At 40.4% G+C, this 17,607-nt stretch overlaps 1 protein-coding gene across 1 annotated transcript in view; it reads left to right on the top strand.

The window, feature by feature from the left end:
- SH3BP4 (SH3 domain binding protein 4) overlaps positions 1-17,607 on the top strand; it is a 60,602-nt gene that overhangs the window by 29,464 nt on the left and 13,531 nt on the right. The window contains exons 2-3 of the mRNA XM_042465442.1: positions 6,106-6,355; positions 13,054-15,407. Coding sequence (XP_042321376.1) covers positions 6,238-6,355; positions 13,054-15,407 — 2,472 coding nt within the window. The 5' untranslated portion in view covers positions 6,106-6,237. The remainder of the gene's footprint in view (positions 1-6,105; positions 6,356-13,053; positions 15,408-17,607) is intronic.

Below are 17,607 nucleotides of genomic sequence, written 5' to 3'. Positions count from 1 at the left end.
CACTGACTCAGCTTAGCTTCAGAGATCAGATAGTATCTGGTGCCTTTGGGGGTACTGAGGCACCAACATGTTACAGTAACCTTTAATGGGAGATGATTGGGACATGGCTGACTGTGGATAGCTCTCTCTTTTCTAAGAAAAAAGAGAGCAAGTTTACCAACCAAAGTTGGTCAAAGGCACTCATGGGAACACTTAACACTCCAGGAGCAATGCTGGTTCTAGGAGCACACCCAATTTACAACTCTGATCCTTTGGAAGAAACACTCCTCCATCCAGAAAAGGCTGTTCCTCCATTCACAGATTGGCTCCCAACTAAAGCTCCATCTTGTCCTAACTTCGTCTTAGTTTATCAGCCAACATCCAAAATTTTGGTTGCATCTAGGCAACAGTTCAGGACTTCCATATCCTCCTTGCCATCACTTGAAAAAGAAAGAGCTGTGTATCATCAGCATAACATGTTATGGGGATCAAGCTTTATGGCATGGGTGGCCATCCATGGGCCAAAGGTTATGGGAATGCAACTCCCATAACCTTTCTGCCTGTGCATTCTGACGTATGAGATCCAAAACAAGAGGAGGACCAAAATGGAAAACTTGTTTTATGGTTTTGCCAGAACTTTGAACAGTACATTGAAATAATAAGATTTACAGAATGGCATAGCAATTAGAGGATTGGACTATGCCTCTAGAAACCAGGGTTCATATCCTCATTTAGCTGTGGAAATCCAGTGGGTCACCTTGGACAAGTCACACTCTCTCAGCCTCAGATGAAATCAAAGACAAACCCTCTCTGAACAAATTTTGCCAAGAAACCCCCATGATAGAGTCACCTTAGGGTCACCATGAGTCAGAAATGACTTGAAGGCACACAACATGATTTATATAGAAAGCGAACCATATTTATATTATCGGAAACAAAACAGCATTCAAATTAACCATCCACTCTGACTTAGGTGTTGAGATATAATGCACAGACATTACAAATAAAATATAGAGACGTACTTGAAAAGGGGACTCCTGTGAGCCTCAAGTATGGATATCAGCATGCATCCATGATGCTGATCGGAGAGGAGTTATATTGCTGCTGATGAATCATGCAAGACCCTCTTCAGTGCCTATTCTCTGGCCTTGGAGCAAAGCTGCAGCAGAAATCCAGCCTCTTGTTACAGTAGCAAAAAGAGGGGCACTAGGAAAGACACAGCACACAGCCTGCACTTAGCTGTATATGTAATTTGATTTCCTGGAGACAGTGACCAGAGAGGCAAATCTAAACTTACTTTCACTGTTGTCTATTTTATTTGTTTATTAAAAATAATAAACCCTTTATTCCCACTGAAAGTGCCTTTGGCTAATGGAGAAGACAGTGCAGGAGCCAAATAATGCCAAACTTCTTCCAAGTCAGAGACTCAGCCATTGGGCTTATGAGAGGTTTGGCCAGAGCAAAGAATTTCCAACACTTATAGGCTGGAATGAGTTTGGATTCTGTGGACTTTCCGTTATCTTGGAGCCTGGTGGCGCAGTGGTTGTGAGTTCAATACCAGCCAGGGCTCAGTCTCAACTTAGGCTTGCATCTTTCTGAGGTTGCTAAATGAGTACCCAGATTGATTGGGGCAATTAGCTTAAAGTTGTAAACTGCTTAGAGACTGCTTAGGTGGTATGAAGTGGTATATAAATGAAGCTGCTACTGCTGGAGTCAATTCATTACAAAATTAGAGCATTATTATTCCACTTTGACAGCCACCCTATGAAATCCTCCTGGACTGTAGTGTGAATTAGCCCCTGGTATCAACTTTGCTGGACTTGGGCCAGTTAGGATTTCAAATCAGCAGTCCTCTGTGTTCTGATAGATTACTGTATGTGGTCTCAAAAAGTGCTAGAGCTCAGCTCCCCAGTGTTCCCCCTCTAGTATGCCAGAGAAATGGCCACATGGGGAAGCCCAGCAGGTTATATTGGGGGGGTGGGGGGGGGGGGGGGCAGGACAGATTTGGCCACAGTATTTGAGATTTCTTATGCTGGTTTAGAATTTATCTATAATAATCATCACTTTAAACTGCAGGTGGACACAAATTGGAAATGAAGCTGGTGTGTCATAATCTTAAACATAAAGAAAAGAATAGAAGGCCAGTTACAGTTAAAATGAAATTTAGAAATTTCTTGGAAAGGCAGCCTCATCACCACTATAAAATTTACTCATAATACCACTGTGTGAATTCTTGTACAAGGAGTTTCAGAACAGCACACATATTACTTGAACAGTGCTGGCAGCTTTGGTCCAGCCCATTATTTAAGGTCCTTGCAATATAATTTTACTTAACTGGAGTAGTAATTACGTTGTCATATGCTCTCCAAAAGCTTGTGGCAAATCATATGTGAGTGCAGGATTTGAATTCCTGATGGCAGTATCTCTTGTAAGACATTGTGATCAGCAATTATTAGGTATAATGTGTTCCCAGTAATTCCGCAGAAGTTATTAGTATACCCACATTTTGTTTAATGGTTAGCATTGTGATACTAGACTTGGAGTACTTATGGAGAGCAAGTTAAAAAGCTACTAATAGCATCTTTACTATACTGTAGTGCTGTACTGTTCAGAATCGTTCTTCAAAATCGACTGCTGTGGGGCGGATGGGGAATGGATTGGGGACTCCTGGCGGTGTCGATGGTGTTCTTCTGAGTGATAACATGTGTTTTTCCCCTGTTCCGTTTCCTTCCCGTTCTCCAAGCCCCATGTGATAAACTTACTTATCTCAAAATGTAGACCTTGGCACTTGCAGTGTAATTTGTCTCTGAGCCTAACCTGATTTGAGATTACTAGAAATCCTTGCATAACAATTTTATGTAGTTTTCATGATATAACCCCCTACTAAGTGCAGTTTCCATGTTTGCACCGTTCACTATTAGGTTTAATCTCTCTTAGAAATCCTTGCTGTCACTACTAGAATTCCTGTTTGTTCCTTTTCGAACTGGGAGATGCCAACATATGTGAAACTAGTTGACAGCCTGTGCAACTGTGAAGGAAACTGCAGTAGTTTTCCCAGGTTGCTGGAAATATGCCTGCTGAGATCCTTCAATTAGAAGTATAAAGTTACCTCATGTGGAACTATGCAACATCTCTTACTTCTCCCACCAACCCATCCGCACACCTACCAAGTCCACATTTTCCATGTTGCCAAACAGAGCCAGGGAGTGACCAGTGGAGGGTGGTGGACAGCTGAAAAGCAACATGCCTGTAAATACACAACCATGGCTTCCTCTTCCAGAAGTTCTGGCTATTGAGGAAGTCCCAGAGGGTGCCTTCATAGTTTTAGGCGGATGCTTCTCAGCCACCCACTGTTCTTTGCTGGCTGCTATGTGGCCGTATCAAGGAGGAGCATGAAAAAGGTGGGGGGGGGAGAGGATTTGGTTATAATACAAGGAAAGCAGCGAATTTCAACCTCCATAATGACAAAAAAAAGTTATAGATAGGTATAGGTTAGACTTCTGCTGATGTACGTCTCTGGCGGAACACTAGTTATCATTTCTCTCACTCTTGACATGGTGCTACTGTATTTTCACTTCTCAGTTTCCATGTTATTTTCTTGATGATACACAAGTGCTGCCAATGTTTTGATTTCCAATCTCATCAGTAGGTGCTTCCCCACTTTTGCCTTTAGTTTTTTTTTGGGTGGGGAGAGTTAAACATGTGTTAATCTCTTCTGGAAATGCACAATGACAGAATGGATGTTGCAGATATATTTCTAACACTGTGTCCCTATTAATAAATCTTAAAGAGGAAGAAGAAACATTTGTTCAGTGTGTCCTGACAACTAAATAGATACCAGCTGAAGATATATTTGCTTAGTATTCAGGAGGGTATGAGTTAATTCTGTACCATAGCATCCTAGGAATTTGTAGGCTAAAAGTAGGACTTTTAGCTATCATGATTGAGATAATAAATAGAAATATTAATACTACTATTTTTAATAACAGGAAATATATATTTCAATTGTATAGATGGTTCAGTCTTTGCATTCCCCGATAAGTCACTCATATAGTTCATAAACTGTCAATATCTTTCCGGATCACAGTGCTAGATAACATGGATACCCTTCCTACTCATGGCAGCTGACCTGCTTGTTGGGCATTTGCAACTAGTTTTGGTAGGAGCAAGGCTTATGTTAAAATTTTATTTTGAAGTGCATAAAGACTCTATTTCCTGCCCAAATGCACAAGCTAGGGAAATGCTTTTCTGATCCTGATTCTTTCTCCTTTGAGGGGAAAAGGAGCATTTGGATTCAAGCCCTCATTGTTGTATATTGGCTTTGAAAACATTTACAGCTTCTTGAGGCTGAACCACTTTACTACATAAAAGAAGCTTTGGGGCTGCTCCAGCCATTTAAGCAATAATGTTGTCCCCATGAAGAATGCAGTATTTACATTAATTTATTTTACTTGTAGTTCACCCTAGCCCCAGGTCTTAATGAATAGTGAGATGTAGTTAATGTACCCTATTCTTCACTGGCCCCCAGTTTCTGGAAGATGTGCTACTTAAAACCCATGTCTTTTTCAAGTTCTACTAGATGGGACTTTATGTATCTCTTCTTTTCTGGAGATAATACTAGTTTCTTTCCCTGAAACACTCTTTGAGCAGGTGTTGTAAAGAGGCTTAGAGCTAATCCACAGTTTGGAGATGAGGGAATATGGTCATTGCAGTGGGGAAGGATGCCTTTTTGCTCCCTCCCCACTGCATGTGCCACTTCAAATGTGACAAAGCTTTGTGCATTTTTTTATTTAGAAAGTCTTTGCATTGGAAATATAATACATGTGGAAGACATAAAGACACTAAGGCACTATAGTGCACAGATGCATATATACCTGCCTGCATTACAAATTCAAACTGTTGACCCAATGGGTCTGATGCATATATATTACTGTTATGCTGCAAATATGTGAACTGCTAGGCTGATGCGGGTGGGAGGAAGCTGGTGCAAATTGCAGGGGCCTGGCAATATGGAAAGCAGCCCAGGGGCTGACTAGGTTGCATATTTTGTTTATCTTTGGGGCAGATCAACCCCAAATCCTTTATTATTTTTTTTAATCCAGGAAGAGCAGGAAGAGCTGGCAGTTGCCACACTCACAACAGGCCATCACCCTTTGACATTTCAACATGCAGTAAAATGGTCTTAGGTTAAATATGAAATACAGTGGGATCCATCTGTTCCAAGTGTGCCTGGCACCCAGTCTTTCAATAGTACAGGTCCAGGGAAGTGAGGCCATTAGCCCATGAGGCAGGCCTACATAAAGCATGCTGCCTTGTGTCTTGTGAGAGGTCTAGGCTTCTACAGAACCTCCAAGCCTGGGTTTTGAAAGGCGGGTTTTATATTAGCTTGCTGCTCGCTGTTTGTGTTTCATATTATCCTGTCTTTCATATACTAGCTACACTTGAGCTGACCTGACCTGGAAACAGGAAAAGCTGCCTTGTGTTCCTGTTCGAAAAACCTGGAAATCTTAGCTGAGAGCACAAACAGAAGAAATGTGGGGGAGAGGTTTGAGCATATATACAAATAGAAAATGTAGGATAATATAGCCATAAGGTAGATTAAGATGGCCAATTTACTTGATGGTAGTTATTATCAGATTTGCCTTTTTTCCAAGGAGTTCAGGGCATCATGCATCCTTGCAAGGACCCTGAAGGGATTTGAACTTCCCTTAACAAAATCCAAAGCATTTGGTATATGATGCTTCTATAACTGTTTGGTGTGTTGACATTACAGATAAAAGAATCATGCTTTTATGTTATTTCGTCCTAGCCCTCTAGACTAATAAAAAACACTAGTTCTTTTGAAAAGATTCTTAACAGCATCTCATGTGATCACCAGTTTCCAGAGGAAAGAGAGCTCTTGCTCAATGGTTGTGTGAACATAGTGATAAACTGGTTATCTGAATTCCCCCACTATTCAGAAGTTATCAGAATTATAGATGGTCATAAAGTAATATATCTAGGTTTGTCTATACAGAGTGAAATGTTTGTAATTGGATAATGACAGGTTTTTACAATTTAATCACAAAATAAAATTGGAAATACTTCTAAGAGAAGCCATGTTCTAATTGTTATTTTTCTTTTCAGATTTTCCTCAAGTTATGAAAGTATGACATCATAATCACCCTGGTAATTAGAGCATATGAAGATCAATGGCATTACACTGATCTTCAGAGAAGATGGCCTATTAGATATTCAGGGAACGGCACAGAACTCAAAATGGCAGCCCAGAGGATTCGAGCTGCTAATGCTAATGGCCTCCCACGGTGCAAGTCTGAGGGGACACTGATTGATCTGAGTGAAGACTTTCCTGAAACCAGCTTTAGTTCTGTCAAAGGTGAGCTTTTTCTCTGTACCTTGAAGTAGTTAAAACATTCGTCTAAAATGGGGTTGCCTACAAAGGTTCTATAGGAACTGTACAATAGAGAAATCACATGAAACCTAGGTTTATGTTCATCATAATTAAGAAACTAAACTGTGATTTAGGGTTGCACCTGGTTAGCAGGCAAACTGAGATTAGAACTGTTTGGCTACTCCACATACTCCACCCCTGGTCTGTTCAGTGCAGGCACAGTAGCCACAATAGATGACAGAGTGATAGCTATAACTAAGGTTTATTCACAGAAACATCGGCCTGTTACAGACTGCCAAAATAAAGCTGCTTCGGGTCTCTTTGGAGGTATGCTATTTAAATGATGCATGCACTCTAAGAATCCGGAAGCTGCACCAAAGCTGCACTCCAGTGCTTAGGAATGGAGTGTGGCTTTGGCATGACCTCTGGACTCTTAGGACCCATGCATCATTTAAATAGCAGACCTCCAAAGAGACCCGAAGCAGCTTTATTTTGGCAGTCTGTAACAGGCCATCATTGCCAAACAAGGTCTTTGATAGTTTTGTGTCTATCCACTCTTCAGCTGAGAAGGCTCCATGAACAGCTTGAACAAAACTGATCTAAATAAATGAATAAAACATTTGAGCAGAACAATTAAAAATGACAGTGCATTAAAATCAAGATTTCTCCATCCAAGATTCCCCATTCACCATAAAAAAACATTTAAAAAAACTCATTTGTTGCCAAAAATAAAATAAAAATGGTTGCAAGGAAACATCTCTAAGAAGGAAGGTAGAGAAGCAGAATGTAATAACTGAAAAGTCTCTGGTTCTACAAGACATGCAACAGCATTTCAGTCCATGATTTCTTAATTTCAGTTTGTCAGCCATGGTTTGTCAATCACAGATACCACCAAATTCTAATTGCGTCCATTTCATCAAACAATGGTTAAGGAAGCAATAGCATCACACAACCCCATTTCTTGATTAAATTATCTCTGCTAACCAATGTACAGACCACCTTGGAGCATTCCATAGACTTACTTGGTGCAAGTAGTCTTTTAAAGAAGAATCTGATGGGCACTAAATAATTGTCAGAAGTAAAGACTTTGGCATAAAAAAAAAATCAGATACAGTCGGCCCTTTTTATACACAAGTTTTTTATACATGGATTCAAGCATCTATGGTTTGAAAATGTTTAAAAAAGTATGAATTTCAAATATCAAACCTTGATTTTCCTTTTTTCTAAGGGACACCATTTTGCTATGTCGTTACATTTAATGGGACTTGAGCATATACAGATTTTGTTATACACGGGGATCTTGGAACCAAATCCCAGCGTATAACAAGGGTCCACTGTAATGCAATCTAGACAGTTAAAGGAAGTGCTCAGAATCACCTCACCATGATTAGAATGATGCATGAACTGAGGAATCAGTGTATATTCTGTGTTTAGGGTGTGTGTGACATAAATAGTAGGTGATGGTTTGGTTATTATTAATTAATAGTGAGGTCAAGGGCCTTAGCTTAGTCACAGAGCACATACTCACCAACATAAGGTCTCAAGTTCCATCTCCAACATGTCCAGAAAAGGCTCAGAATACTCATATCTGAAACTATGGACATTGGCACCCAGGACAGATGATACTGAACTGGCTGGACTAATGGTCTTATGTGGTGTGGGGAAGGTTCCCCTGATTTTTCCGAACAAAGAAACAACAAAGCTGAATTATCCTTTTCAAGTGACATTAAGTTAGTACACTGTAAGCCTCTATGTATCAACTCACATTTCATTATCTCCTTATCGGGAAAAATCTGATAACTTTTGATGGCTGAGATATTACTTTTAGTATAGCATAAATATACACCAGCATATATTACACAGGACCCCACAGTTGTGCAACCAGTTGTCCAACAAGCACTGTGGCTTTGCACTCTCTGGTACTGCACCAGTTAAATAGCTCCTGTGTCCAAGTCAAAAAGTGAGGATGAGAAAGACAGTGTGCTTGTGGCATGAGTGACAGCACTAGGGACCATCACATATAAGAAAATGCAACCATTTGCAAGCTGTTTTTACACTCTACTGTAATGCTACAATTCTAAGCTACATTTGAGAAAGCCAGTGTAGCTGCTAATGAATCAGAGACTCTTAACTCTTTCACATTTTAAAATAAGAATAAGCAAATCCTTTTAGTCTTTGAACATGATCATAGCATGTGCTCAGTGACTGATGGTATGTGTTTAAAAATGGGAGCTAGATATTATGTAAGTATTTTCATAGAGGTTGTCTCTTGTATTTATACCTAAAGAAAAAGAAGTAGCTTTCAAGGTGGTAATAAATCTCAAGATCAGAATGTCTTATTTTTCAGTACCGTTGGGTAGGCAGTCAAATATATGGGCAGACCATATTTTTGATATGGCAAGTTCATTATTGGTATTCTAAAGAGCATGAAATATAAGTTGCAACTTCTTCATTCAAATCTCAGCCTTTCTCTGAATTTATTAGGTGACCATATATATAAAATGTCTTACTTCAGGAGATATTCCCATATGCTGTTTTTTAATCGCTGTCTGAGTATACTTCAAGAAGGACCATAGCATCTTCTAAGTCTGCATGTTTTTAAAGCAGCCAAGTAGGTTGAGCTGATAGCATCCCCATAATTCACAATAGCAGGGTTGAAGCTGAGAAGTACCAGCTTGCTACATGAAACCAGGGTGGGTAGGATTCAGGTCCATGTTTGGTGAGGGGTTGTTTAGTAATAAATATTAAATGTCTGATGAAAATGTGAATACCTCATAGCGAATGGCACCCTAGGCATTTCATGACCAAAACAGACTGTACTGTTCCTATATTTGCTACACAATTCTGCTTTGGAATTTAGTCAGTTGATACATGGTTCGGAGAGTCACAATGGTTAGTAAAAATAAACTTGATCCAAAGATGGGAAACTTTGCTCTAGGCAAGACGTAGCTTAGAAGAAGAGCATGTATGTTGCTAGTGTGTTCAGTTTTGCTTTCTCTTTATCCACAAAAGTACAGAGGAGAAGGAATCATACTGTAGCATCCCCCCCCATTATGTTTGAAATACCTTGCAGATTTGTCTGCATTTGTTACTTTTCACCTTGCAGAAATAATTGAACACATCTGCTGAATCAAGAAATACTGTTGCCACCATGAGTCAAGCAAACAGCGAAGATCCAGAATTTATCTCCTAAAACTCTAGCTCCTAAATGTCTCTATCCCCACTCACATCCATATACTCTCCATGCTTGCTCCTCACCCCCCACCCCCTTTCTTTCTCTTTCCTTCCCTCCTCCTTGGCAATTCCTTTGAAAGCTTTTTTAAAGCTAATTGCCATTCAGTTAGGGGAGGATTAACCCTTCCTTTCCTAGCTTTGACTGCCTCTCCCCAATTCCTATAATGTGGTAATTAGGGTCCATCATCCCCTTTTAAGAAAAAAAAAGAGCTTCCATTTGTCCGTTTGTAGAATGGCCCAGGTTTAATACCAGTGATAACAAAAGCAAAATTATTCCTTGATTTGAATAATTTGGTATATTCCTAGTGCTACCCTTTCTGTGAGGCACAATCCAATTCCTTCTTGGAGCAACACGGCTTTATGTTTAGGGCAGTCAGCTTCTACAAATCAGAGGGCAGATTTTATCCACAACATGCCAGGATATTGTCACTGCTGAATTTGAGAAACTGGAGCGTGTCCAAAGGAGGGTGACTAAAATGGTGAAGGGTCTGGAAACCATGCCCTATGAGGAACGACTTAGGGAGCTGGGGGTGTTTAGTCTGGAGAAGAGAAGATTAAGAGGTGATATGACAGCCCTGTTTATATATTTGAAGGGATGTCATATTGAGGACGGAGCAAGCATGTTTTCTGCTGCTCCAGAAACTAGAATAGTGATGGTGAACCTTTTAGAGGCCGAGTGCCCAAACTACAACCCCAAAACCCACTTATTTATTGCAAAGTGCCATGTCCCTCTGGCTTTCTACTAACAAACTCTGGCAAACTCTGTGCTGGGGTGATGGCACATGTGCTCACAGAGAGGGCTCTGAGTGCCACTTCTGGCACGCATGCCATAGGTTTGCCATCACTGAACTAGAACATGGAACAATGGATGCAAGCTACAGGAAAAAAAGATTCCAGTTTAACATTAGGAGGAACTTCCTGACAGTAAGGGCTGTTCGACAGTGGAACACACTCCCCCGGAGTGTAGTGGAATCTCCATCCTTAGAGGTCTTTAAAACAGAGGCTGGATCTGTTGGGGATGCTATGATTGTGAGTTCCTGCATGGCAGGGGGTTGGATTGGATGGCCCTTGTGGTCTCTTCCAACTCTGATTCTATGATTCTATGAATTTGTCATGGCAGCCCCTGCAGAAATAAACCTATGCTTTTACTTCAAAATAAACAGTATGTACCTTGCCACCAGTGACAGTTGCACTCCCAGAAATTTCCCCTCAGGAATTGACATGTCTTGTTTATTAGACTAATAGCACTTCTAGGTCACACCCCAAAGTTTTGCTAGTCTGAAAAATAAGGTGTGGGCATGACATGGGTCTTGTTTTAAATTAATAACAGGGAAAGGAAGCTAGTTTTTGCAGAAGCAGTGTATTCAGCAGAGGAATGGGGAGGTAAAGTGGATGAGAGAAGTATGTGGGGCCTGTACATGGAATGAATGCCATGGCAGGTTTATGCCATGACATTTTTTTGAAATGAGAATGTGTGCCTTTGTTTTTCTGAGGACACTGTATGTGTGTCTGTGGGGTAGTTTTCCTTGCATTCCTGCCTTGTATAGGACTGGGATGGGAGAGAGCATATGGTTTGTATGTACACTCGTCCCTCCACATATTTGCCACTTTGACTTTTGCAGATTTGATTATACATGGATTTTATTAATATGTCTCTTTAGCAATATTTAGATCCTCCAGCGCAGGTCTGTGGTCAACTTTAACCTAAAATCGCACTGAAGCATGTAGAGATTGCTAAAGAGCATACTCTACTAGACATTTGTAGCTCCTCCAGAGCAATTCTGTGGTCAATTTCTGGCAGATATTGACCATAGAGTTGCACTGGAGGACCTAGAGATTCCTAGGGAGATGTTCTCTCAGGTAAAAACATAGTGTTTTTGTTATTTGCGGTTTTTCCACATTGACGGGGGTCCTGTGCCCCTAACCCAGCAAATGTGGAGGGACGAGTGTAATCTTAATGATGAAGGAAATACTGGTGTGATGGGATTCTTGCCTTAAAGAGGAAGTTTGGACTCGATGTCTCTACTGTGCACTTGGGGCCTAAGACTACTGTCCTGTTTCCTTTAATATGCTCAGATGGTGATTATCTGGTAACCCAGATCTGTATGCATTAAGACCTCTAAGCTCCTCAGTCTTAGATTAGTACCGTCATTTCTCTTCATTCATTTACATCACCTGAGCATTGGCTTGCCCTGCTGAGTGCTGTCTTCCTTAATCATAATGGATGAAAAGTATTCCTTAAGTGTGGCCTTTTCTTTCCTGGAAGTTGGCATGAAGCAATTGGATTTTCATCATGCAGTAGTGCCCTAGGCATTCTTCTCTGGCCATTTTCATGTTCTATGCAAGATTAAATTCCATTCAGCAATATGTAATCCCATATTTTATTTATTTTTTGACTCTCTTAGTCACCATGAGCCTTTGGGATGAGGTGATGTGTCTGCAGAAACAATGGAATGGGAGTATGTGTTAATGAAAGTGCAGCTGTAATAGCCTACTATACAAATCGGCTTTTGTTTCATGAATAAAATGTCAATTTATAACCCTTTAACTCTTTCTTTTCAGCCTACAATCCAAATTTCAATGACAGTTGCTGGTTCAGACCTTGCAACCATTTTAGCAGCACAAGAAAAGCTGAACTGGTTCATGATCAAGGCCATTCCCAATATTCCTTTGTTTTCTAACATGCCCATATTACTTGCCAAAATCACAAGTAGTATAACCTCTCCTTGTGATTTCAGTGATGCGTTTTTTAATAAGTTCAACAACAATTCTGTAGTTTGTTAAATCTGCCCCTCCCTGCGGTATTTACATTGCAACCCTACATGTGCCTATTCAAAAGTAAGTCCATTGCTTACTCCCAGATAATTGGGTATAATAATAATAATACATTTTATTTGTATTTTCCTGCCTCTCCCGATGGATCGAGGCAGGATTACAACCGTAAAATAGCCACAAAACAACAATAACATCCAATTTACACACAATAAAACAGCAAGTCACCTAAAAACTCAATTCAAGACAATAAAAACATCATTTAAAATGCACAATTGCGATCAGAAGTGGGATTTTTTCCCCCTTAAATTCTTTATAAGAGGTCGAATGGGTAAGCTCACCAGATGGATCTCTTCTGGCAAGTTGTTCCATAACTTGGGGCTATGGCTGTATATGCTCTGTGGGAAGTTGTTGTTAACCTGACCTTTGAATAATCTAATAGATTCTTCCCAGATGTTCTGAGAGTGCGGGACAGATTAGGTAGGTAGGTATGGGATTGCTGGCCAGGTTGTATATAGTGGTATGTTCAGGTTATGTCTTTGCTATTAAAACCCTTCTATGAGGAAAAGCTGTGCGTTGAACATGGCTAGTCATCAGTGCAGCTAATGTAGTATTGCATGGTATTTCTTCTGTCTGGAGTTGTCAATTTACATTCTACTTTCTGTTCTGCTTTTCAGTGCCTTCTCCTAGTGCCTTGATGGTAGACAATCCTACATCATTTGGAAATGCAAAGGAAGTTGTAGCAATCAAAGACTATTGCCCAAACAACTTCACCACCTTGAAATTCTCCAAGGGTGACCACCTTTATGTCTTAGATACCTCAGGAGGTGAGTGGTGGTATGCTCACAATACCACAGAGATGGGCTACATCCCATCATCCTATGTCCAGCCTATCAATTACCGGAACTCTTCATTGACAGACAGTGGAATGATAGACAATCTTCTCGAAAGCTCTGATGAAGGAGCCAAAGAACTTGATCTCCTCGGAGACTGGACTGAGGCAAAATGGAGCTTAGCCAAAAACAATCCATTCTTGAATAACAAACAGAGTAACCCATTTCTCAATGGGAATTTGCAGACAATTCCCAACAGAGAAAATGAATCTTTCCTCCATACTCCAGTGGATTTGTTGCTCTTTGACACAGGAGTGCCTACATTTACAGGGTCGAGCTCTGCAACAAACAGTAGTGTCGGTAACCATCTTGATGAGATTCCATCAATGAATGGATTTGATTTTGAGCAGCCAAGCAGACGGGACAATCCTTTTTTCAGAAGCAAGCGCTCATACAGTTTATCAGAACTCTCAGTGCTTCAGGCAAAGTCAGAAAATGTGGCATCATCAGGCTTATTTTCTGGGCTGAAATCTCCTACCCCAGAGCAATTCCAGAGCAGGGAAGATTTCAGAACTGCATGGTTGAACCATCGAAAGCTAGCAAGATCATGCCATGACCTGGATCTGCTGGGCCAGAACCCTGGCTGGGGTCAGACACAACCTGTGGAAACGAACATAGTTTGCAAGCTGGATAGCTCTGGGGGAGCAGTTCAGCTTCCGGATACAAACATTAATATTCGTATTCCAGAAGGTCATGTGGCTGCTGGAGAGACACAACAGATCTCTATGAAAGCTCTGTTAGATCCACCTTTGGAGCTAAATAGTGACAGGTGCAGCACCATAAGCCCTGTGCTAGAGATTAAGCTGAGCAACATGGAAATCCGAACCTCCATTCTGCTAGAGATGAAGATTTCAGCAGAAGTGAAGAATGACATTGTGAGTAAGAGTTTAGTAGGGATACAGTGTCTGCGGAGTGACATGAAGGAAGGCCCATATACACCAGTGCAACTCAAACAGTGCTATGGAGACACAATCCAGGTTGAGCTGGAGAACTTGGAGCCTTGTATGTACATTGCAGCCGTGGCTCAAGGACAGAACATTCTGTATCCTTACACTGTCTGGGAACACATCCTTAAAAAGGTTACTGTGGGTGTTTATGGTCCAAAACACATCCACCCTTCTTTTAAAACAGTAGTGGCCATCTTTGGACATGATTGTGCCCCAAAGACTCTGCTAGTAAATGAAGTTACACGCCAAGTACACTGTGTTGCACCTGTGGCACTGCAGTTGTGGGGTAAGCACCAGTTCATCTTGGGGAGGCCTCAAGACCTAAAGCTTTGTATGTTTTCAAACATGATGAATTATGAGGTGAGAGCCAGTGAACAGGCAAAAATAGTGAGAGGCTTCCAAATGAAGCTGGGAAAAATCAGTCGCCTTATCTTTCCCATCATATCCCATGACCCTAATGAACTATCTGACTTCACATTGAGAGTACAGGTCAAGGATGAAAAGGATGCCATCCTGACTCAGTTCTGTGTGCAAACACCCCAGCCTCCTCCCAAAAGTGCCATCAGGTCAACTGGACAGAGAAGATTCCTGAAGAAAAACGAGGTTGGCAAGATCATCTTGTCCCCTCTTGCAACTACCAGCAAATACCCAGTTTTCCAGGATCGGATAGTGGGAAGCTTAAAATATGGCAAACTGCTGAAAACAGTGGTGAGGCAAAACAAGAATCATTACCTCTTGGAATATAAGAAAGGAGATGCCATCGCTTTGCTCAGTGAGGAGAAAATTAAGTTGAAAGGCCAGCTCTGGACAAAAGAGTGGTATATTGGATACTATCAGGGTAAAATTGGCCTTGTCCATACCAAAAATGTTTTAATTGTTGGGAAAATCAAGCCAAATTATTTCTCTGGGCCAGAGCTCACCACTAGCATTTTGCTAGAGCAAATCCTGCGGCCTTGTAAATTTCTCACCTATATCTACGCGTCAGTAAGGACTTTGCTCATGGAAAACATTAGCAGCTGGCGGGCATTTGCAGATGCCCTGGGGTACAGCAACTTGCCTCTTGCTTTCTTCTGTCGAGCAGAGCTAGACAGCGAGCCGGAATGTGTGGCTTCTGTGCTGGAGAAACTGAAAGAAGACTGCAATAATTCAGACAATAAGGATAGGAAATCTTTCCAGAAGGAATTGATGTCAGTAAGTATTCTACTCACTTAGTATTCTTCAATCTAGAGTCATTGTCAGCTCTTTAGAATTTTGTTGGGTTAAGAGTTGAGCCGAACAGTGTGTGTGTGGAGAAAGACCCTAAGGTTGAACATTACTCCTTGTTTAAGAAACAGACTAGAAAAACCCTCTTCATTGTTATTAGATGCTCATACTAGCCAGAAAATTATCTTGAAATGGGAATATCTAAGAGATTAAAAATATTGTAACTAATAAATAGAAATTGTAGATTATGATCAGTGGTACAGTGGTAGATGTTGGTTCATTATGATAGTCCCTGTAAGAACAGACAAAATTGTGAGATGGTGTGTTGATCCATATTGGTAAACTAATTCTGGCAGTTTTCATCTGCAGCAGGTCTTTTGTAAAGCTCATGGCTCTTAATAGCCCATTACAGACCACAAAATTATTTGCATCACAACAGAGATGGTTCATAATGATAGAGTGCTGGGAACAGTTCACCCATTCCAGTTATTATGACAGATAACATCATCCTCCCTGCTGACTAAAAGCTCTCTTGATAGTTTGACTCTACAATCCCTGCCTCTACTACCAAGTGGATTGTGATCCCAAGCCTCATAATCTGCTTTAGGCTATAAATCAAATCTTAGAATTATTGTCACTTACCTTATCACTGGGGGCCTAAATACCCTAAAAGCACCAGGTCCTGTCTGATCTAGGAAGCTAAGCAGTATCAGTGAACACCAAGTGCTGTAGGCTATATTTCAGAGGAAGGAAATGACAAGACTACATCTGCATATTGCTTGCCTAAGAAGACCCTGTTCATGGGGTTGCCATAAGTCAACAGGTGACTTGAAGGCATATACACACACCTACCTCATCAATGAATTTCAGAAGGTTACGTGGGTACTTGGCTATACGTCCGGTTGTGTTCGCTTGCTGAAATGGAGACCAAAAGGTGTAGTGATGGCTTATATTTACTTATTTATAAAACTTATCCCACTGCATCATAGGATCTCGGTGCAGCATAAAGTATGAACTATTTAAAACACTTTCTTGCTTGTGTATTTACTTAGTGAGACCACCTAAGGTTCATTTTATATAAGCAATTGTAGCAGTAAAATGAAAGCACATTTTCTTGCAGTGTTTGTAAATGCATCCCACCTGATGAAATCCAAAGACAGTCATAGAAAGCACTATGATTTCTCCATTGTTCTGTCAATGGTTTCCTACTTGGAGGTGCATTTTAGAAACAAGTCACCTCAAATAAATGTCATTTTACTCATGACTGTATCTGTCTCAGAAACTACTTATTAAAACTTGGTGAAAAAGTGGAGTGCAATTGACAATCAGGATTCTTGCAACTATGACATTCTTATCTTTTTTTAATGCTATTTTTTTCCATTAAGTTAAAATGACCTTTCAAAAATCCATCTTGTTGTATGGCTGATTAATAATTTATAAATTGCCAAAAAAAACCCTATAGAAAATTATATCTGGTCAGGACAGTATTCTCCTTTGCACACTTAGAGCTACCATCAAACTCTCCTGAAAAGTGAACATCTCTTTTTTTTTAAAGCTAAAAGTAGCAAGAAAAGCTGAGTTCGTTGTTCAGAATAATGGCGTGAGAGACTATAATTCCTTTGCTTACAATACCTGTCTAAATGTATTTGAATTTCACAAGAGTTATATCTAGTAAGATGTCTAAAGTCTTCCAAGAAGATGTCTAAAATCGATTTCTGCCAGGACTCACCCACTCTTGCCTTCATTTTCCTTTTCTCCCATCCCACTTTTTTGTTTTTTAAAAAAGTCACTTCTTCTCAGAACCACTTTGAGATTTATTATTCTTCATGCTTCTTCATGCTCTGTGGCAAAAGAGTAGCTTTGCAAGACCTTTCATGTAATAGTATGTGTTAATAACCCAAGTTGTGATAATCTGTGTATAAATGTACAGAGATAGTATTTATGCTCAATGTAGCAGTGGTCCATACTTCAGTGTATGGGGCATCCAAAATGGGGAGCAATGCCCTCACTCCTGTTCAAACCACTTACTCTGTAGCTTGAATATAATGGATCAGCTCTGTTTCTTTCATCCTCTTCTTCATCTTGGGATTTTTGTGAAAATAAACAGGGAATGAATGAGACTCATGTAATGCACCTTGGAGAGCTTCCTTGAAGAAAAGTGGGATTAAAAATGTAGTTTACATAAGGA

The sequence above is a fragment of the Sceloporus undulatus genome, chromosome 1 (genome assembly GCF_019175285.1).
Source record: "Sceloporus undulatus isolate JIND9_A2432 ecotype Alabama chromosome 1, SceUnd_v1.1, whole genome shotgun sequence".
NCBI classification, from domain to species: Eukaryota; Metazoa; Chordata; class Lepidosauria; order Squamata; family Phrynosomatidae; genus Sceloporus; species Sceloporus undulatus.
The sequence above is the reverse complement of the archived record's forward strand: the minus strand, read 5'-3'. Positions and strand labels throughout refer to the sequence as shown.